Source organism: Passer domesticus, chromosome 9 (assembly GCF_036417665.1).
Source record: "Passer domesticus isolate bPasDom1 chromosome 9, bPasDom1.hap1, whole genome shotgun sequence".
Lineage (NCBI taxonomy): Eukaryota > Metazoa > Chordata > Aves > Passeriformes > Passeridae > Passer > Passer domesticus.
In genome coordinates, this window is record NC_087482.1 from 1,164,327 (window position 1) to 1,187,095 (window position 22,769).

General features: G+C 51.6%; 1 protein-coding gene across 1 annotated transcript in view; it reads right to left on the reverse strand.

Annotated features, from left to right (window-relative positions):
* Positions 1-22,769, reverse strand: part of LOC135308305 (uncharacterized) — a 624,983-nt gene that overhangs the window by 258,657 nt on the left and 343,557 nt on the right. Inside the window, exon 7 of the mRNA XM_064433245.1 lies at positions 2,809-2,880. Coding sequence (XP_064289315.1) covers positions 2,809-2,880 — 72 coding nt within the window. The remainder of the gene's footprint in view (positions 1-2,808; positions 2,881-22,769) is intronic.

The following is a 22,769-nucleotide window of genomic DNA, read 5'->3' on the forward strand; positions in this document are numbered from 1 at the left end:
GGCTGGCGGCAGGGCTCCCGCTCGGGGCTGCTCCTGTGCCTTGGGCCTCTGGGCACTCAGGGCCAGCTCCGCAGCAGCTGCAGCGCCAGGGACGTTGCTGCACCAGTCCCGTTTCCCCGGGGCTCTGAACCAGCTCCAGAGGCCTGGAAGCCGAGGCGCCTCCAGCTTTGGCTGCTGCCGGGCCGGGCAAGGGCAGGCCCTGGGGGAAGAGCTGCTGCCACACAGCCCCGGCCAGGGCTGAGCCCAGCACAGCAATTACCTGCTGTGCCTGTGCCCGTGTCTGGCATCGCCTTCCTTTCTGCAGTAGGGGCTGGCACCGAAGATGGAGTGCTTCCTTCAAGAAATACCACCTTCCACTGAAGCACTATGTCCATCTCTTGACAAAGGAAGGGAGACAGCTGCATCAGATGGAGCTGTTTCCCACTTGGGTGGTGGCATCAGAGGTAATATTTGTGAAATTTATGGAGCAGGAAAATGGCCAGGTTACAGTGGCATGATGAGAGCACTTCCACCTCCAAACAACCACCCTTTTCCTAATCTGCAGGGCTGGATATAGTGGGGGATCTCAGGGTGTGTTACAGTTTGGGCATGGCCTGTCAGCTGATGCCAAATAACTTCCGGCAGAGGCTGGGCAGAAGGTGCAGCCAGGCCAGGCTGGGAAACAGCCCTGTAGGGCGTGAAAGCAGCAGCGGGGCAGCGAGGCTGCCATGGATCCCTTCCCGCTGTGCCGGGCACGGCGTGTCCAGATGTGCAGCCAAAGCCCCCGGCTGCTGACTCCCAGGGGAAGCATGAGGGAAATGCACCCACCTTCTCTTGTCTGCAGGAGTTCCTTCAGCTCTTGCCTCATCTGTTTGGATGGTTCCAGGGATATCTTATCTGTTGTATCTTGGATTTTCCCTGTTGGAGTACCTTAGAGAAAAATATTTCCATTTCCCAGGAATGGATCCCACAAAAGTAAGGCTCCGCCTTTGAGGTCAGCAGGGACACACTGCTCACCATTGTGATGGGAGATGGGCTTGCATATAGCATCCAAGGTAGGAGCTGGAGAAGCTGGAGAAGTCTTCCCTGTAGACACATCTGTAACACAACAGCCACAGAAGCTTCTGTCACCTGCTTCCTGCCCGCTTGTCTACAATTCTTCCTTGGTGGCACACTGAGAACATACCTGCAGGAGGCTCCAAGGGCTTCAAAACTTTATTCATCCAAGCTGATGGAGAAGCCTTCCCAGCAACCTCATCTAGAACGGAGCACAGATGAGAACACTTTCCAGAGTGTGCTGGGATCCCCTTCTGCCACAGAGAACTGGGCACTGCCAGGGGGTCGGGTAAGGCCATGGGAGCCAGATGTGAATAGACATGGCCGAAGGTGCACAGGGGCCTGGGGAGCTCTGGGCTGGCTCCTGGTCACTCTCCACACTCTTTCCCTGCCCTCAGCAACATCCCTGGGAGGGGTGGCTGCAGCAGTGCAGGGACCTGGAACTCTCCCCCTCACACACAGAAGAAATCCTCCCTAAAGCATGGGGGAAAACTGCAGCAGGCAGTGCCACAGCTATCCATCCTGCCCTCCCTCTGTCCCTCCTGCCCTCCTTCTGTGGGGAAACCCCCCAGATCCCAAGGGCAAACAGCCAGGCCCTCTCAGGACACACTGCAGCCTTGCTCTCCCCCTCTGTCCTTTCCCCACCGTGGGCACCCCGTGCAGTCGCTCCCAGGTTTCAGGACATGTCTCCCATGGAGGGACCCCAGCAGGACTGCTCAGTGCCCTGCGCCTGCTCGGGATAATTCCCCTGGGCTGTGCTGCTCTAGTCCAGGCTGTGCCCGCACTGCCAAACAGCAGAGAGGGCAGCTCAAGCCTCAGCAGGGCTCAGGCCCAGAGGCACAGCAATTACCTCCTGTGCCTGTGCCTGGCATGGCCTCCCTTCCTGGAGCTGAGGCTGGCATGCAACCACTGCTTCCTCCGGGAAATGCTTCTTTCTCCGCAGGCTCTCCTTTCATTTCTGGAGAATGGAAAAGAAACACATGGATCGGATGGAAACATTCCTGACTGGGAATGGGGAAGGGGACAATTTCAGGAGGCATCACTTGTGAAAGGAATGCATACGGATCAGAAAAGACCCAGGATTTTGGGACAACCCAAGGCTGCTTCCTTCCCCAAACAGCCCCAACATCTGATCTGCCTGGAGAGAAGGAATTTGCAGGGGATCTGAGGGTGGGCATGGACTGTGGTACAATTGGGCCTGTCTGTCAGCTGATGCCAAATGCCTTCCTGCAGAGGCTGGGCAGAAGCTGCAGCCAGGCCAGGCTGGCAAACAGCCCTGCAGGGCGTGAAAGCAGCAGCGGGGCAGCGAGGCTGCCATGGATCCCTTCCTGCTGTGCCGGGCACGACGTGTCCAGATGTGCAGCCAAAGCCCCCGGCTGCTGAGTCCCAGGGGAAGCACGAGGGAAATGCACCAATACACCCACCTTGTCTTCTCTGCAGACATTCCTTCAGCATTTGCCACATGATTTCTAATGGGTCCTGGAATTTCTTGTCTGCCATGTCTTTGGTCTTTCCTGCCGTAGGACCTTAAGAGAAAGTAGTTCCATTTCCCAGGAATGGATCCCACAAAAGCAGGGCTCAGCCTTTGGGGTCAGCAGGGACACACTACTCACCCCTGCCATGGGAGCTGGGCTTCTGTGCAGCAGCCAAGGTAGGAGTTGGTGAAATCGTCCCTGCAGACACATCTGTAACACAACAGCCACAGAAGCTTCTGTCACCTGGTTCTTACCAGTCAGTCAAACATTACGCCTTGGTGGGACAGTGAGAACATACCTGCAGAATGCTCAGAGGGCTTCACAACTTCAGAGCACCAGGCTAATGGAGAATCCTTCCCAGCATCCCAGTCTGGAAGCAAACCAAGATGAGAACTGTTTCCATTGTGTGCCAGGGCTGGCTCTGGCCCTGGGCTGGCGGCAGGGCTCCCGCTCGGGGCTGCTCCTGTGCCTTGGGCCTCTGGGCACTCAGGGCCAGCTCCGCAGCAGCTGCAGCGCCAGGGACGTTGCTGCACCAGTCCCGTTTCCCCGGGGCTCTGAACCAGCTCCAGAGGCCTGGAAGCCGTGGCGCCTCCAGCTTTGGCTGCTGCCGGGCCGGGCAAGGGCAGGCCCTGGGGGAAGAGCTGCTGCCACACAGCCCCGGCCAGGGCTGAGCCCGGCACAGAAATTACCTGCTGTGCCTGTGCCCATGTCTGGCTTTGCCTTCCTTCCTGCAACAGGGGCTGGCACCGAAGATGGAGTGCTTCCTTCAAGAAATGCCACCTTCCACTGAAGCACTATGTCCATCTCTTGACAAAGGAAGGGAGACAGCTGCATCAGATGGAGCTGTTCCCCACTTGGGCAGTGGTATCAGAGGTAATATTTGTGAAATTTATGGAGCAGGAAAATGGCCAGGTTACAGTGGCATGATGAGAGCACTTCCACTTCCAAACAGCCACCCTTTTCCTAAACTGCAGGGCTGGATATAGTGGGGGATCTCAGGGTGTGTTACAGTTTGGGCAGCCTGTCAGCTGATGCCAAATGCCTTCCTGCAGAGGCTGGGCAGAAGGTGCAGCCAGGCCAGGCTGGGAAACAGCCCTGCAGGATGTGAAGGCAGCAGCGGGGCAGCAAGGCTGCCATGGATCCCTTCCCGCTGTGCCGGGCATGGCGTGTCCAGATGTGCAGCCAAAGCCCCCGGCTGCTGAGTCCCAGGAGCAGCATGAGAGAAATGCACTCACCTTCTCTTGTCTGCAGGGGTTCCTTCAGCTCTTGCCTAATCCGTTAGGATGGTTGCAGGGACATCTTATCTGTTGTATCTTGGATTTTCCCTGTTGGAGTACCTTAGAGAAAAATATTTCCATTTCCCAGGAATGGATCCCACAAAAGTAAGGCTCCGCCTTTGAGGTCAGCAGGGACACACTGCTCACCATTGTGATGGGAGATGGGCTTGCATATAGCATCCAAGGTAGGAGCTGGAGAAGCTGGAGAAGTCTTCCCTGTAGACACATCTGTAACACAACAGCCACAGAAGCTTCTGTCACCTGCTTCCTGCCCGCTTGTCTACAATTCTTCCTTGGTGGCACACTGAGAACATTCCTGCAGGAGGCTCCAAGGGCTTCAAAACTTTATTCATCCAAGCTGATGGAGAAGCCTTCCCAGCAACCTCATCTAGAACGGAGCACAGATGAGAACACTTTCCAGAGTGTGCTGGGATCCCCTTCTGCCACAGAGAACTGGGCACTGCCAGGGGGTCGGGTAAGGCCATGGGAGCCAGATGTGAATAGACATGGCCGAAGGTGCACAGGGGCCTGGGGAGCTCTGGGCTGGCTCCTGGTCACTCTCCACACTCTTTCCCTGCCCTCAGCAACATCCCTGGGAGGGGTGGCTGGAGCAGCGCAGGGCCCCCGGGTTCTCTCCCTCAGACACAGAGGAAATCCTCTCTAAAACCCCGGGGAAAACTGCAGCAGGCCGTGACACAGCTATCCATCCCTCCCTCTGTCCCTCCCGTCCTTCTTCTGCTGGGACAGCTCCCAGATCCCAAGGGCAAACAGCCAGGCCCGCTCAGGACACACTGGAGGCTTCCTCTCCCCCTCTGTCCTTTCCGCACCGTGGGCACCATTGCAGTCGCTCCCAGGTTTCAGGACATGAAATAAATGGGCAGGAGATCTTTCTCCTTTTTAATGCCTTTATTAAGAAGAATCAGCTCAGGTGGGGAGAAATTGACGGGTTGCGCCCTCTCCGCCGCTGCTCCCAGGTGTGGCACGAAGGAGGAGGATGATGCAGTTTGTCCGCTGGTCTGCAGACAGAACTGGGGACTCTGTCCTCACGGGAGAGTCGTTGAGTCCTTGGTTTGTTTTGTTTACAAACCCGGGGGGTCTCTTTAATCAGTGTCTTTTCAGGTTAGGGTGAGAAAATAAAAAGGTCCAAGCAGGTACGGGACTATGCTCCCATTCTTAGACCACTTAAGTCACTTGTTGGCTCGTGATTTTAGGGGTTTTTTTCTTGTAAAAACTGTAAAACTGTAAAAACCCGGGGTGCACTGCATTTCTTATTTGCATGTTGTCTCTGGTGTCACTGCCCATTCTCTTTACCCTGGAGGGTTTCCCTTGGTATCTTCTTGGCATGCAGCCAGCATCAGGGAAACGATCAGTTAATCACCTGCCATTAACAGGCATTTGAAGAGCTTTCCTTCAGCAGCGAAACCAAAGGAGTCTGACTCGGTCTGGCTTGTTTTTTTTTAACTCTGAAACTTAAAAAAAATACAATTTTCTATTCATAACAGGACATGTCTCCCATGGAGGGACCCCAGCAGGACTGCTCAGTACCCGAGTGCCCTGAGCCTGCTCAGGATAATTCCCTGGGCTGTGCCGCTCTAGTCCAGGCTGTCCCTGCACTGTCAGGCAGCAGAGAGAGCAGCTCAAGCCTCAGACGGGCTCAGGCCCACAGGCACAACAATTACCTCCAGGGCCTGTGCCTGGCATCGCCTCTCTTCCTGCAGCAGAGGCTGGCACGGAACCACTGCTTCCTCTGGGAAACGCCGCCTCATGCCCAGCCTCTGCATCCACTTCTGGAGAAAGGAAGAGGGACAGCTGGATCAGGTGGGGCTGTTCCCCACTGGGGAGGTGGCGCCTTCAGAAGGGAATGCTTGTCAAAGACATGGCTAAGAATCAGGAAATCCCTATAAACATTTTGGGAAGGCCAGGGCCCTCCCTTCTCCAAACTGCTGAGCTTTCTGTTCTACCCGGCGACTGGAAAATTTCAGGGGATCTCAGGCCTGTGGTGCGATTAGGTGGCCTGTCAGCTGATGCCAAATGCCTTCCTGCAGGGGCTGGGCAGAAGCTGCAGCCAGGCCAGGCTGGGAAACAGCCCTGCAGGGCGTCAAAGCAGCAGCAGCAGCTGTGGGGCAGAGAGGCTGCCATGGATGCCTTCCCGCTGTGCCAGACACAGCGTGTCCAGATGTGCAGCCAAAGCCCCCGGCTGCTGAGTCCCAGGGGAAGCATGAGGGAAATGCACCCACCTTCTCCTGCCTGCTGCATTTCCTTCAGCATTTGCCTCATGTTTTCGGATGGATCATGGGGTTTGTGGTGTCCTGTGGCTTGGTCCTTCCCCCTCGGAGGACCTTAGAGCAACAGAATTCCATTTCCCAGGAACAGATCCCACAAAAGCAGGGCTCAGCCTGTGGGGTCAGCAGGGACACACTACTCACCCCTGCGATGGCTGCCAGGCTTCTCTGTAGGAATCAGCAAAGGAGCTGGAGAAGTCCTCCCTGCAGACACACCTGTAACTCAACAGCCAGAGAAGCTTCTGCCATCTCTGCTGATCTGCACGGGCACCACTGAGCCGCAGCAGCGGTGAGGGGATCGTGCAGGGCAAGGGCACACACGTGCATGGTTCTGTGCTGGCACCTGCAGCAATGCCCCCCTGGCCCAGCTTTGGGCTCTGAGCTGGCAGCTCTCCCAGGGGAAAGGCCTTGACCTACCCTCACCATCTCCCAGAGCCTCAGTCCTGGACGTGGCTTGGGAAGCTGCACCACCTTCACCAGCAGGTTCAGCTGCAAAGAAAGGCAGGACTGAAGACCTGTAAATCCACCAACAGAAACACCAGCCAAACCTCACTAAAATGTCACCACTACTCCTTGAAGTAAAATAGACTGATGCATGTTAATACCTAAGCTTGTAAGCTGTAAAACCCATTGTTAGGAGAAGTAAAATATTTTATTTTAAACTGTATTATTCATGAGGTTGTTTTAAGTGAACTGAATATTTAAGGTGTGATATGCAAATTTATTTCAAAAAATAAAATATTTTTGTGCTTTTGTTATAACAGACAAAAGAAATAGAAGTAAAAGCTAATGAAACACTGTAAAGAATATATTAGAACAATAATATGATTCGTGAAAAATCGGAAAAAAAAAAGTATATAAGATACAAACCAGATTTAAGTTCCAAGAAACACTAAAAGTAACATTAAATCAGATAGGATATAACAAAAGCCGTTAGATATTTAATAAGGATCAAATTAAAATAAAGGAAAAAAGCCAAGTATAGCTGAAAGAAAGAGAAGTGTACAGACTAATTACAACTTTAGAGCTAAAATGTCAAAGAAACAAAACTATAACAATTAGAAATAAGCAGGTGCTATCCTAAATCCTGAAAAACAATTTAAAAGGCTCTTATAAATCTTATGAAGTAAATACTGAGAATGAGACGAATGACGTCAGTGACTAGATCCCAAGGTGTAAGCTCTGCTACCAAGAAGATACACATCTTGGCCCTTTGGCTGCAACCCAAAGGGGCTTTGAGAGAGCTAGAGTGTTAAAACTGCAGAGGATTATTGTCACTGTATTAGTTATCCAAGCCCAAAAAGAATGAGCCATATGCACACTACCAAGTTAGTGTAGTACGCTATAATTTTAACAAATTCAGAAGGTGCACTATGAGTAGTAAAAGACTGCAATGAAGAAAATGTGAAATACAGCAAAAAGAATAAAATGGCAAAATTTGTAAGCAATATATTAAAACTTTTTGCTCTGCAAGAGATAGAGAAGAAATAAATCCTGAGAGTAGAATAAAGCAAATTGCTCAAGAATTAGAAAACAAGAACATGAGACAGTTATAAAGACACATTTTAGCAGGCAACATAAGAAAACATGAAAAACTTATTTTACAAATATTACCAGCCTTAAACGACTATGGAGTCAAAATATATCTAAATTACAATAAGCACATGCATTGATTTAAAAAAATATAATTGACAATCCAAAGAAAAGAAATTAAAGATTTAGAATAATCTACCTTATGAGAAGAGCTGTTAATTTTATACCCTGACTAGTAGTATGAAAGTGTAGTTGTCAAGTTTTATAAATACTAAACATAAAATTAGAAAATAAGTAAGCTTTGTCAAAGTGTATCCTAAAAGTACAAATTTAATAAATTAATAGAGAAAGGGAGGGATTCTGATAGATTGTATGCACAAATTCATGCTGAGACTACAGTAATCTCGCCTAATGAAAATCCTAGCATAACAAAGGAGGGTTCAGGGCAATCAACATGCACCAAAATCCTAGCCTGAATATTCGTCCCCAGAAATGCTGATTCCAGAAGATTATTTCTCTGACCAAACCTCAGCAATGTGCATTCGATTTGCATCATCTATAAGATAAATGTGTGCCTCCTGGAATGCATATTCCAGGAGATTTTCCTCTAACAAAGTGAATTTTTTACCAGTTTTGGGGAAACTCTCAGCAAGAGCTGCAGCAAGAAAGGAAAAAATACATGAATATGCAAAAAGGATAAAAACAACCATAAGAAAGCAGAAAAACTGCTGCCCTCCACACCGCTTGGAGCTTGGAAATGGACAAAAAAGACTTTGAGAGAGCTGTCCCTTCGTGATGCACAGGGGAGAGAAATGCCCCACCTGTCTCACCTGACGCTGTCAGCCTGCTTCAGAGCCAATCTGATATTTGCTTCTAGATTTTCTACGACTGAATTTTAATTATGGAATAAATTCTCCGTATTAATCAAAAAAAGCTAATTCATTTAAAACATCCGGGACTCCTGGAACCCTCATCAGGCACCCCAAAATATCCCTTTGTGCCTCTTCAGGTCCAGGCCCAGATGATCCCACAGAAGGAAATGTGCCCTCAGCCCAGGGATGCTCAGCATGGGCTCCCCCATCCCCTCGGGGCCCCGCCGCTGGGCACAGCAGCCCCTGCCTGGCTCCTGCCTGCCCACACCGTGGCCATCCACGGCTGCTCCTGGGCACGGAGCTCAGCCACTGCTGGTGCCGGGTGGGCTTTGCTGGTGCTACCACCAGGACAATCTGGTCACAGCTCCATCTCTCTACTGCAGCAGAAGAGCTGATTTGGGAAGTGCTGTGCTGCCCCATTTCTTCAGCCCCACTAGCTGCCCACACCCACAGTGGCACTGGGCCGCCCCCAGAAAACTGTCGAATCTGGGCTGTGGCTGCAGGGCACAGCTGCTCTACAGCACAGCTGGACTGCCTTGGGGGTAGGACTGCCCTGAGAGTAGGGACAAGGAACAGGGTGAGGTCTGCTCTATGTTTTCCTAAGGTGATTATTCTGCAGACCATCAGGGGCAGGCCAACACTGCATTAAAAGCATACACCAACTTACAAACAATGCAGGGTCCCAGGGCAGGATCCAATCTTTAGCCAATTGGGAGAAACTGAGGGTGGAACACCAGGCGGGGAATACAAGGTTTAAACCAATTGGGGATTACAGGGGAGGGGAAGAACTTAAACAAACCAATGGGATTCCGAAGGATACAAAATTGATAGGGAAGTTTCTAGAGCAAGGGGCAGGCTTGGAGAGGGACTGACATGCAATGGGAGGAGGAACAGTGAACAAAAGGGCAGGTCTTTGGAGAGATGGACAAGTGGGGCAAAACCAACATCACAGGGGGTAAAGGAGCAAGCCCTTGGTAATAAAATATGCTATAACAATAGAAAATAAGGGGAGGGGTATAAAACTGACTGCTAGGACTGAATTACAGTCAAAAATTTTGTTATATTTCTCCAATTACTGTATCATGAAAGAAAACCAAGCAAATTAAATGTTGCAGCAATTTTAATGAAGTAGCTGAAAAGTATATGAAATTGAATCCACTCAAAATATTGACAATATAATTTGGTTATGATAAGGGATAATTTGGTTCTTATAATAGCGCATAAGGAAAAATAACCGTGCGGGGTACACGGGGGGTACGGAGGGCAGGGCTTGACCCCTGTCCCCTCACATACAAATTGCCAAGCCTAAAATTCTCCTTTTTACACTGTACATCATCACCATCTCCTCCCATTTTCAATTTGTCACACTTATATCTCCACCTTCATTATCACTTTTACCACGCATGCTCCACCATTTTTTAGGTGGTTGCAGTGTTCTTTGGGGTCATCTCTGATGAAGGCCTCTCCTCTTCCTCGATGTCCTTTGATTCACCTTTTGGATTACACATGCGCACCAAGCTGGTATAATGTAAGCCAAAGCTAATATCATACAAGCCAATACTATGTTCTAGCATCAAAGCAATAAATCTCCTATAATTAACATTTTCCTGGATGTCCAACCAAACTTTCCTCTCTTCTAACTAAATTCAGTAATACTTATCTCTTGCTTCTTCCTGTTCTGAACATCTGCAGGAGAAGGGGGGGAGCCCCTCCTCTCCCTTTCTTCCTTGGCATTACACCTTCTAACGGTTTTACTGTTTCCAAATATTAATTATTATATCAATATTGATTACTTTATAATTTTATCATCAGGAATCACACCTATTTATTACAACATGAACTGCAATGGAGAAGCTCTGAGTCAAGGCTCGGATGAGCTCTTCAAATAATTTCCTGGCAGAAACAGATAGCCAAACTTGCCCTTATCCCATGCAAACAGAGGGTTCCAAAAATAGCAACACCTTCCGAGGCCCTTCTGGGCATTGGGAAGACGTGTTGTGGTGCCGGCTGCATCTGTGGGAGCAATGGGGAGCGTGAGCCCGTGCTGTGCTGCACTGCTGAGCTGACAGCACGGTGGATACGGGCAGGACGTTCTCTGTTTCCCCCAGAGCTGGGGCCTGCAGGCACCTTGCCGGCCCTTGGCACAGGCTGTGCCAGCCAACAAAGCCCAGCAGGCCGGGAGGAGAGCCCGGGGGCAGCGCAGCTGCTTGGGCAGTGGCTGCTGCCAGGGACAGGGGCCAAAGCCATCCCTGAGCAGCCACTGCCACCCCTGGCCCTCCCTGCCCCGTGACAGCTCCCCCAGCCCCAGGGGACAGGCTATCAAAAAGTCCACAGCCAGCAAAGAGATTGTCCCAGGAATTGTGTGCTGCTTTTCCTTCCTGCAGTTGGTCCCAGAAACATCCATCAGACTGCTGTAAATGCCCACACATGGTCTGATCAACCCCTATGCTTTTCCAGTCTGCTCTCTGAAATTCTGCAACAAATCCACCAATAAATTCCAGGTTACCTCTGTTTATTGCACACTACAGTTTCCTTCATTTTTTCCGAATAGCTGGAAGTTTCTATATATAGCAATGCCCTTGAGGATCTCTGATTCTTTTCAGTATTTTTTTTTTCTATTCAGACATATGAAACAGCCTTATTGGTTTTTATTTTGGCAGGTCTGTTTTTTTTCTTTGCATGATGGTTTACTTATTACCTATATGTAAACTTGTTATTATTTATGGTTATTCATTCCCCAAGTAATTATTTTCACAATCTGTCATTCACTTCCTAGTTAATGTTCCATACATGAACAACTTGGACTCTCTTTTTATAGGAATATAAAGATCTCAGAAAGCTGAATTTTTTATTTTGATGACACTCTTTCTGCCCACTCCCACCTATAACGGTGATTCCTTTTGAAACATATCTGAGGACATGTGGAGTTTTTGGGAAATGCTTAGCTTAACCTGGGTATTGGATTATTATTTTCAGTGCTATAAACCTACATTGCTTCAAGGTTCACACCACGGTCCTGATTTGTGGCTCACTGCATGGATGACTGACTGAATTAAAACAATGTTTGTGAGGCAGCTGAAGAGCTTAGACCTCAGAGATTAAAATTCCTAGGAGGAGGAGGAGAAAGAAGAAAGGATAAAATCCTGATTCAAAGGGTTTTTTCTCACTTCTAGTATGCCAGAAGTATGGTAGACTACACCTGTCTTCGGATGTCATTTAGTTACAGAACAACTCTCTACAGTGCCAGATTCCAGGAGAAATGACTCAACACTTTGCCTCCCAATGCATCAGCTTTAATTCTAGTGAGAGGTAGCCTTAATTACAGTCCAATTAGAGCAAATCAACAAAGCAGTCTTGCCGTTGTGTGAGTGGCAAGAGGAATTTGCTTGTGAACACATGAATATGTCCCACACAGTAATGAACAAAATTTGCCTTGACTTGGAAGAAAGTAGACAAGGAGCAATGCAGTATTTGGGTTTTATCCAGGGATAAATGTGGCAAGAAGCTGTAACAACTTAACCTGTTTTACAGAACACAAGTACTGATACGGCCAATAATGAACCCACATGAAGGGATCTTCAGGACATTCCTTTATTTCTCTAACCAGGAATGGGCAGCAAAATGCTGGCATTTATCTGAACTGGAAGCCGTGTTCCTCTCCTGTTTCTCCTTGAGCACACTGTGTGTTATTTGCAGACTTCACTGCCCAGCCCATCAATCCTCTCGTGGCCAATTGCTAAATGGCACAAGTACCAAAATACAGGTGCCAGCATAATCAGCCCAGCACTAATGCAGCACTGCTTTGATGGTGCACAGGAGCACAGAATGGCTTGGGTTGGAAGGGACATTTAAAGGCCATCTAGTCCCAATGGCCTGCAGTGAGCAGGGACACCTTGAACTAGGTCAGGTTGCTCAGAGCAGGAGTTTGAATGTCTGCAGGGATGGATGTCCAGCTCTCTGGGCAACCTGTGCCAGGTTTTCATAACAAACAGTGTAAAAAATGTGTTTGTTTCATCTAGTCTGAATTTACCATCTTTTAGATTAAAACCATTCCCCCTCGGTTTGGTCACAAAAGACTCTACTAAAAATTCTGTCCCATCTGTTTACAAGCGCTCAGAAGGCCCTGAAAGGCAGCAATCAGGTGTCCCTGGAGTCTTCTCTCTTCCAGGCTGAACACTGTCAGCTCTCCCAGCCTGTCTCCAAAGCAGAAGGGCTCCAGCCCTCAGAGCATTTTGTCCCTCCTCTGGACTAGATCTCACGGGACCATGTCCTTCCTGCCTTGGGGACCCAGAGCAGGATGCAGTACTCTGTCGTGGTAGAGACCGAGACACTACAAAGCAACACAGTCCATTTCCAGAAGGCTTCAAACCCTGTTTTTATTCTAGCCTGCATGCTTTTTCTGCATTCTTAAAAAGCTCTTATGTTTACACTTTATTCATTGGTCACAAGAGACAAGCAAAATGCTCAATGGAATAGGCCATTGCAGGTTTCTCTTATTTATCTTTCTTTCTTGGTTTTCATGTCAAAAACATTGGTAGGAAATTCTTTCAGGGGTAAACATGGATCTTGTTATCAAACTTCTTGATGGCTCACAGAAATCACTATAAAACCCCTTCCAGAGTACTCCCAGTAGGGTCTTACCTGAGCAGAGGTGGGGAATCACCTCCTTCAACCTGCTGGGCACTCTCCTTTGGATGCACATGGCTGGCTCATGTCCAGCCTCTCATCTGGCTGCAACACCAAGTCCTTCTCAGCAGGGCTGCTCTGCATCTCTTCATGCCCCAACCAGTGAGATCAGCTGAGCTGGGACTGTGTCACAGCCCTTGGGCAGAGCAGCTGGGCAGGATGAGCTCCCTTCCGAAGAAGGCAGATCCAGCTCCAAAAACAATTCCACCCTGGCCTTGAGGTCACAGAAGGCTCTGAGATCACAGAGGCGCCAGAGCCCCGTGGTTGCACAGCAGCACTAGGAGCCAGCAGTCAGTCCTTGAGCACAACTGTTGCGGCTGCAGCAGCGGTGGCAGCAGCGGTGCTGACATTGGGACAGCGGTGTCGGGACAGCGGTGGCAGCAAGAGCTGCGGGACTGGCAGAGGGCAAGGCACCATGGCCCTTGCTCTGCGCCTCTTCCTCCTGCTCCTCCTGGCCGTGGCCCTGTCTACCAGGGCTGCCCAGGCTGCTCCACTCCAAGTGCGGCGAGCAGGTGAGCCGGCAGCCTGGCTGCCCTTTCCCGGGACAGTGCTCCCTGCTCCCGGGAAGCGCTGGGGATGGTTTTGCACAGGGCTTTAGGGAGGGTTTCCTGTGTGGGAGTGAGAGAGCCCCCATGGTCCCTGGGCTCCTCCAGCCACCCATCCAGGGATGTTGCACAGGGCCTGCAAAGAGGGTGGAGAGTGACCAGAGCCAGTCCAGAGCTCCCCAGGCCCCTGTGCAGCTTTGGCCTTGTCCACTGACAACTGGCAGCCAAGGCCTTACCCGACCCCCTTACAGTGCCCAGTTCTCTAAGGGAGAGGGGAATCCCAGCACACCATGGAAATGGGTCTGATCAGATTTGTGCTCCCCTCTAGATGAGCATACTAGGAAGGCTTCTTCAGCAGCTTGGCTTAATGAAGATTTCCAGGGTCTTAACCCTCCAGCAGGTATGTTGTCAATGTTGCTAAAAGAATAATCATTGAGAACCTGGCAGGAAGCAGGTGACAGGAGCTTCTGTGGCTGTTGAATTACAGGTGTGTCTGCAGGAAAGACTTTTCAGGCTCCTTTCCTGGTTGCTGCACACAAGCCCCGCTCCCATGGCAGGGGTGAGTAGTGTGTGCCTGCTGACCCCACAGGCTGAGCCCTGGTTCTGTGGGATCCATTCACCTGAAATGCAAATGCTTTTCTTAAGGTCCTCCGAGAGGGAGGAACAAACCTAGAGGAGACAGCAAGTCCCTGGAGGCATCCAAACAGATGGACAGGATCTGGAGTGACCTGGAGAGACAACGTGGTGGGTGCATTTCCCTCATGCTTCCCCTGGGACTCAGTAGCCGGGGGCTTTGGCTGTACATCTGGACACGCTGTGCCCGGCACTGCAGGAAGGGATCCATGGCAGCCTCGCTGCCCCATGCTGCTGCTGCTGCTTTGACGCGCTGCAGGGCTGTTTCCCAGTCTGGCCTGGCTGCAGCTTCTGCCCAGCCTCTGCAGGAAGGCATTTGGCATCAGCTGCCAGGGAGCCCAAACTGCACCATGGCCCACCCTGAGATCCCCTGCACTTTCCCAGTCTGTGAGCGCATCTGGAGGGGCAGCTCTTTGGAGGAGGCAGGGCCCTGGTCTTTCTCCTTAATCTTATCCATTACTTAGACAAGCATTGCCTCCTGAGGATGCCACATTCCCATTGGGAAACAACCCCACCTAATTCACCTGTCCTTTTTCCTTTCTGCAGACATGGAAGGAGAGCCTGTGCTGAAGGCTGAGTTTCCCAGAGGAAGCAGTGGCTCCATGGTAGCCTCTGCTGCAGGAAGGGAGGCGATGCCAGGCACAGGCCCAGGAGGTAATTGCTGTGCCTCTGGGCCTGAGCCCTGCTGAGGCTTCAGCTGCCCTCTCTGCTCCTTGGCAGTGCAGGCACACAGCATTACCTGACCCCCTTGCAGTGCTCGGTTCCCTATACAAGGGGATCCCAGCACAGCATGGAACAGTTCCCATCTCTGCTCCTTTCTAGATTGGGAACGTGACTTCCATCACTGGGAAACGCTGTTAAAGCACAGTTTAAGGATGTTGGAGCTTGGTGATGGTAGGTTTTCAGCAACACTTTGCTAACAGAGCAATCATTGTCCAAGTGTAATCATTGTCCAGAGTAATATTCCTCTGTCATTTCCCTTGAGATCCTCTGAAGTTTGATGGATTGTGGAAATCCTAGCCTCCAAATTTCTACTCTTGTACCCTACAGTGATCCCACAGGATTGCTGTCAGTGGGAGGAAGGAGCATTTATCTGTCCATCTTCCTCCCGTGTGCAATGCCAGTGTGTCCTTCCATGTGCTCTGTGCAGCCAGGGAGAAGAGCAGAGAGGGAAGGGGCCGGGCCCAGGGCTGTGCCCCGGGGCTGAGCCTTTGGCAGCTCCTTTGCCAGCCCCAAGGAGCCTGAGCTGCTCCTGCTGCCACTGCCAAGCCCTGGCCCTGCCCGGGTCTGGGTTTAGAGCTGCTGGCAGCTCCAGGGAGTCCTTTCTGCCCACACAGCCCCCCAAGGGGCCCCTTCCATCCCAGTGTGGGGCCACTGCAGGCACGAGGTCCCCCTGCCCCTGCCCCTGCTCCTGAGTGGGAGGCAGAGCTGAGGGAGTGCTTTGGAGGGCACCAGTCACCCAGGTGCCCTCACTGCCACTCAGGCCTGAAGGAGAATCTTCAGCAGGGTCACAGCAGCTCTTCTGTCCTGCCGTTCTTTGCAGCTAACCCGGTTGGTGAAAGTGATCTGGCTTCCCAACCCACGTCCAGGACTGAGCCTCGGGGAGATGCTGAGGGTAGGTCAAGGCCTTTCCCCTGGAAGAGGTGCCAGCTCAAGAGCCCAAAGCTTGGCCACAGAGGCAGCGCTGCAGGTGCCAGCACAGAACCATGCACGTGTGTCCTCTTGCCCTGCACAATCCCCTCATGATTTCTGCTCAGCACTGGCAGCTGTCTGGGGAAGGGAGGGCCCTGGCCCAGACAAAAAAGCCCAGATACTTTGTAAATCTTTTCCCAATTTTTGATAAGCATGCTGCCTTGAAGATGCCAGCAAAGGAATGGGGAATTGTTCCATCTGATCCAACTGTCCTTTTTTGTTTCTCAAGTGATGGACCAAAAGGCAGGGCTGAAGGACGTATTTCCCCGAGGAAGCAGGGGCTCACTGGCAGCCCCTGCTGCAGGAAGGAAGGCGATGGCAGACACGGGCACAGGCACAGCAGGTAATTGCTGAGCCGGGCTCAGGCCTGGCCGGGGCTGTGTGGCAGCAGCTCTCCCCCCAGGGCCTGCCCTTGTGCGGCCCGGCAGCAGCCAAAGCTGGAGGCGCCTCGGCTTCCAGGCCTCTGGAGCTGGTTCAGAGCCCGGGGAAACGGGACTGGTGCAGCAACGTCCTGGCGCTGCAGCTGCTGCGGAGCTGGCCCTGAGTGCCCAGAGGCCCAAGGCACAGGAGCAGCCCCGAGCGGGAGCCCTGCCGCCAGCCCAGGGCCAGAGCCAGCCCTGGCTCCCGACTGGGCAGGGGCTGCGCTGGGTCCTGACAGGGCCTGAGCCTGTCCCCTGGGGCTGGGGGAGCTGTCACGGGGCAGGGAGGGCCAGGGCTGGCAGTGGCTGCTCAGGGATGGCTTTGGCCCCTGTCCCTGGCAGCAGCCACTGCCCAAGCAGCTGCGCTTCCCCGGGCTCTCCTCCCGGCCTGCTGGGCTTTGTTGGCTGGCACAGCCTGTGCCAAGGGCCGGCAAGGTGCCTGCAGGCCCCAGCTCTGGGGGAAACAGAGAACGTCCTGCCCGTATCCACCGTGCTGCCAGCTCAGCAGTGCAGCACAGCACGGGCTCACGCTCCCCATTGCTCCCACAGATGCAGCCGGCACCACAACACCTGTTCCTGATGCCGAGGATGGCCTGGGAAGGGGCTTCTATATGGGAACAGGCTGCTGGGCAGGGTTAATGGCAGGCCTGCTTATTTTGGACCTTATTATCATATTGTGCTGTGTCAAAATCTGGTGTAACTGGAAGAAGAAATGGTGAGTGGTTATCTTTCCCTGAAAGAGCTTCTTTTGAAAGTGTAATGTAGACAGGAAGCATTCCCACAGAGGCTGCATTGGAGCTGTGGCCAGTCCATGGTTCTCCAAACAGCTCTGCTGAGGGTTGTGCTGCTGCCCAGTGCTTCCATTGGCCTCTCAATTGCTGGGCCTTGTCCTGGGGCCCCGCTGGGGCAGCAGCCAGTGCTGGCTCCCACTGAGGCTGCCTGGCCAAAAGCAGCCCCAGGGGCACGCGGCAGAGGCAGAGGGAGGTGGGGAGGAGAAAGAGCAGGGCTGAGATTGCCCTTGAAAGGCAGAGGCGCTCTGGGGCCCGCTTCTGGCCAGGGACCCTGCCCAGAGCCGTGCCCTGCTGGCCGGGGCCTTGAGGGGCAGCTGTCCAGCTGGGCCCAGCTGTGCCAGCAGCTCCAGCCATGCTGGGGAGCCTTGCCAGCTCTGGGCCCTGCTGTGCACGAGGGTCCCTGTGTGCCACTGGCAGCTGGGGCCTCAGCCACCTCCTCTCTCCACAGGAGCACCTCTGGAACTTCACAAGTCCAGCCAAATACCTCAGTCATGGAGAACTTGGCCTGTCATCGTGCATCTCTGTGCCAGTGTCCATTGTCCCTTCCACAGGTGTATTACCAGCTTGTAGCTGGAAGTATGCTACAAGCACTGCCTAGAACAGCTCCGTCTCTCCCTGAAGGGACTGGCCTAGCTGCCCATCCAGGACAGGAGGTGCAGCCCTCTAGCCAGGGATTGGATTATTCGCAAAGTTATATTTACTTGTAAAAATATTAGATGTTTATTAAAAACCTTATTAGAAATATAACAGGACAGTGAATAAAGACAATGTTACTGTGCCGGGAGTAGAGGATTTTTCCCACCACATTCTCATCCACACAATGGAGGTTTCACCTTTCAACTCTTTTGCCCTTCTTAAAGTTCTGTCCATCGACTTCTTCTTTGATGTCCAGTGCTGGAGTTTACTTCCTTACATCTCACTTGGAGGTCAGGTGCTGCTGTCGTAGCAAGGTGACCCTCTTAAATGTCTCAAACTCAGGTAATCCCAAGATAACAACACAACAGGGGGTAAAACATATCTATAAATATATAAAACTTCTCTTAACAAATATACATGATATTTCTCCTTTATTGTGAGAGTCAACTGTCGCATTATTCATCTATCACAGGCTTGAGTCCAGGTTCAGCTCAGGTGTCTGTGTGCTACCACCAGCACTGGCGGAGCTGCTCGTCTGGGCACAGCCAGGCATGGGCAGGCAGCAGCTGGGCATGGGGCTCATCAGACCAACAGCACTCTCATGTTATCTTTGTCTTTCATTTTAAAACATTTAGATATATTTTTCCTTTGCAGCATTGAGGAGAGTTTTTCATAGAATACGGACACCAGATATTTGTTCCCCTTTCCTCCAACACTTCTGTAATTGATAAAGTAGTTTTACAGTCAGGGAAACCTAGAATCTTCTGACACTTTGGCAATAAAAAGTAAAATTGCTTTTAATTCTTAATGTTCAGTCTTACACAGCCCAGGCATGACCGGCATAGCTCGGGGGAATTATCCCAAACAGGCTCAGGGCACTCGGGTTCTGAGCAGTCCTGCTGGGGTCCCTCCATGGGGACACATCCTGAAACCTGGGAGTGACTGCATGGGGTGCCCATGGTGAGGACAGGACAGAGAGGGAGAGCAAGGCTCCAGTGTGTCCTTAGTGGGCCTGAGCCTGTCCCCTGGGGCTGGGGGAGCTGTCACGGGGCAGGGAGGGCCAGGGGTGGCAGTGGCTGCTCAGGGATGGCTTTGGCCCCTGTCCCTGGCAGCAGCCACTGCCCAAGCAGCTGCGCTGCCCCCGGGCTCTCCTCCCGGCCTGCTGGGCTTTGCTGGCTGGCACAGCCTGTGCCAAGGGCCGGCAAGGTGCCTGCAGGCCCCAGCTCTGGGGGAAACAGAGAACGTCCTGCCCATATCCAGCGTGCTGTCAGCTCAGCAGTGCAGCACAGCACGGGCTCACTCTCCCCACGGATCTTGTAGAGGTTCAAAGCAAGACAGGAACACGTGCCCTGCTTCCACTTTGATGAATCCCAATGATTTTCTGCTTGCAGGACGGGCACAAGCAGAGCATGATAGGTATAGCAGAGCCTCTGTTCACTGTGTCACTTGCCATGGCCTCTTTCACAGTTGTATCTTTCTCCCTTCATATGTCCTGACAAACACCTAAGGGAGAACTGGACTTCTAATTGCATGGCACATCTCCAGGCCCATGCCCGATGTCTCTGTGCCAGCTGCTTTAACAGCTTGTTGCTGTGCAGATGCTGCCTCCAGCCAGACAAGGTCCTCTCCCCTTGAAGGCACTGGCCCTGCTCTCTGGCCCCTACTGAAGGTGGGCAGGGCTTGGCCCAGCTCTTCTCTTGCACTAAAGAGATGGAGCTTTCACCCCAGTGTCCGGGTGGTAGCAGCAGCAAAGCCCAGCCAGGATCAGCACTGGCTGAGCTCCGTGCCCAGGGGCAGCTGGGGATGGGCACGGTGTGGGCAGGCAGGAGCCAGGCAGGGGCTGCTGTGACCAGTGGCGGGTCCCCGGAGAGGATGGGGCAGCCCATGCTGAGCGTCCCTGGGCTGAGGGACCTTTCCTTCCCTGGGACCATCTGGGCCTGGACCTCCTCCAATGGCATGCCCAGGAAAAGAGGGAAGCCATCAAGAGCCTGTGAGTTACGCAGGGATGGGCTGCAGCTTCCTCCCTCCTTGGTTAGCGGGCGGATTAAAAGAGGCCTCTAGGGTTTGTGGCAAACAGGAGTGGGCAAACAGGGCCATGGCATGTCTCTGAGGGACAATTCACGAGGCAGTGTGCACAGGCAGGGCAAGCAGGCAGGGTTGCAGGTTTTCTTGCTAGGAAGGTTTACTGTGTGTTGTTTGCAGTGTTTCTGTTGGTTGCTTGCTTTTGGGGTTTCTGGTAGTAGTGGTTTTTACGCAATTGAAAACTGTAGTTAGTACAAGTGCATGTAACTAGATGGAACCCTCCAAAAAGGATGTGTCTGTCCTGACCCATTCCTGTGCAGAGTGTTTGAGCTTAGCAGTGGTTTCAGGGGGCAGTGCGGAGAAAAGCTGCCTGCGGTGTGAACAGGTGAATGATCTCCTTTCACTGGTGGCCGAGCTTAGGGAGGAAGTTTAAAGACTAAGGAGTATCAGGGAAAGTGAAAGGGAAATAGATTGGTGGAGTTCAGCCCTTCCATCTTTACGGAAGGCCCAGCAAGAGTCACAGGACTCCTATGCCGCACACTCTCAGGCAAGAGAAGGACACCTGGTAGATGAAGGGGAGTGGAAATGGTCCCTGCACGGGGAGGTTATGATAAAAATTCCTCCTGACCCCCATCCCCTAGCCAGGGGCCACTTCAGAATAGGTATGACCCCCTGGATCTAGAGAGTCAGCCAAATGATTAAGAAGAAAATTATCTGTCCGGAGAGCCTCCTAATTATGATTAATCTGTATACAAGGATTGCCACCTCTAACATCAAAAAGGAAAGAATGGTAATCGTGGTGGGTGACTCCCTTCTGAGGGGAACAGAGGGCCCCATGTCAAGGGGATCCACCCCACAGAGAGCTCTGCTGCCTCCCTGGGGCCCAGGTGCAGGATATTCCTGAGGGACTTCCTGGGCTCATTCAGTCCTCTAATTATTATCCACTGTTGAAACTCCAGGCTGGAAGTGATGAGATTGAGGAGTGTCAGGACCATTGAAAGGGACTTTAGGGCACAGGGACAAGTGGTTGATAGGACAGGGACACAGGTAGTCTTTTCCTCAGTCCCTTTGCTGGCTGAGAAAAATGGTGAAAGTAATAGGAGAGCTCATATCATCAACAAGTGGCTCAAGGGCTGGTGTCATTGGCAGAATTTTGGATTCTTTGATTATGGCGCAGCTTTTATGGCACCTGGCCTGCTGGAACCAGATGGGCTCCAGCTCTCTGTTAAGGGCAGAAGGTTTTTAGCTGATGAGCTTGCAGAACTTGTTGAGAGGGCTTTAAACTAGGTTTGAAGAGGGAACGGGATGCAGTTGGGCTGTCTGGAAGCAGGCCCAAGGGTGGTAAGCCTGAGTTAGGGATGAAATCAGCAGCCCAGCTGAGGTGCATGGATAGCAGTGCACACAGCATGGGTAACAAACAGCAAGAGCTGGAGGCCATGGTCCAGCAGCAGAGCTGTGATGTCATTGCCATCACAGAAATGTGGTGGGATGCCTCACATGTCTGGAGCACTACACTGGATGGCTACGAGCTCTTCAGGAGAGACAGGAAAGGGAGAAGAGGTGGAGACGTGGCTCTTTTTATATTAGAGAGGCTTTGGACACCATGGATATTGAAACTAATGATGATGAAGTGGAATGCCTATGGATGAGAATGAGGGGGAAGGCCAACAAGGCTGACATCCTACTGGGAGTCTGTCATCATCCACCCAACCAGGAAGAAGTGGTGGACAACTCATTCTATAAACAGCTAGAGGATGTTTCAGGATCATCAGCCCTTGTTCTTGTAGGTGACTTCAACTTGCCAGACATCTGCTGGGAACTTAATACAACAGAAGAAAAAGCAGCCCAGGAAATTTGTAGAGTGTGTGGAGGACAAGTGTTGGTTGCAGCAGGTGGGTGAGCCCAGCAGGGGAGGGACTATGTTAGATCTGCTGTTTGCAGATAGAGGTGGGCTGGGGGGACATGTGGTGGCTGGAGGCCGCTTGGGGCATAGTGATCATGAAATGATGGAATTTGTTGCATTGTAAGCTGATCTGTAGTCAGCATTAATCAAGTTCTAAGAAGCAGTCCAGCTCAGCTCCATGAACTAGCCTCTGTGTTTGACTGACAGAAGCTCACATCCAATGGGAACTCTCCTAGGATGCAGACATTGTCTTGGTTCAGAGTCTGGGGGCACACAGATAGACCAATGAGCTGTCTTGGCCCAGAAAATTTAGGTGGGCTATAAAAGAACACTCCGGACAATAAACAAGGCTGTTTTTCTGAGGAAACATGAGTGGTCTGTCTTATGTCTCAGACAGGGGAACACCAATGTATCAAGAATTCTTGGTATTTTGTGAAAACAGGAGGAAGATCAAGAAGACTTTTACACATGACTTTCAGAGGGCAGACTTTGGCCTGTTTAGGAGACTTCTTCAGAGAGTTCCTTGGCAAGCAGCCCTTAAAAACCAAGGAGTCCAGGAAAGGTGGGCATGCTTCAAAACAGAGATCTACAGGGCACAGGAACAGTCTGTCTCTGGGTGCCGAAAGATGAGTCAATGAGGCAAACGCCCAGCCTGGATGGGCAAGGAGGTTTTGGAGGAATTTAGGAATAAAAAGAGGATGTATCATCTTTGGAAGGAGGATCAAGTCTCTCAGGAAGTTTTTAAAGGAGCTGCTAGAGCACGTAGGAAAAAAAAAATTAGGGAGGCCAAAGCTCAGTTTGAACTTAAAATGGTGACTTCTGTAAGGGATAATAAAAAAATGTATTTACAAATATATCACCGATAAAAGGAAGGGTAAGACCAACCTTTGTTCTTTCTTAGATGTGGGAGGGAACTTAGGAACTGCAGATGAGGACAAGGCAGAGGCACTGAACACCTTCTTTGCCTC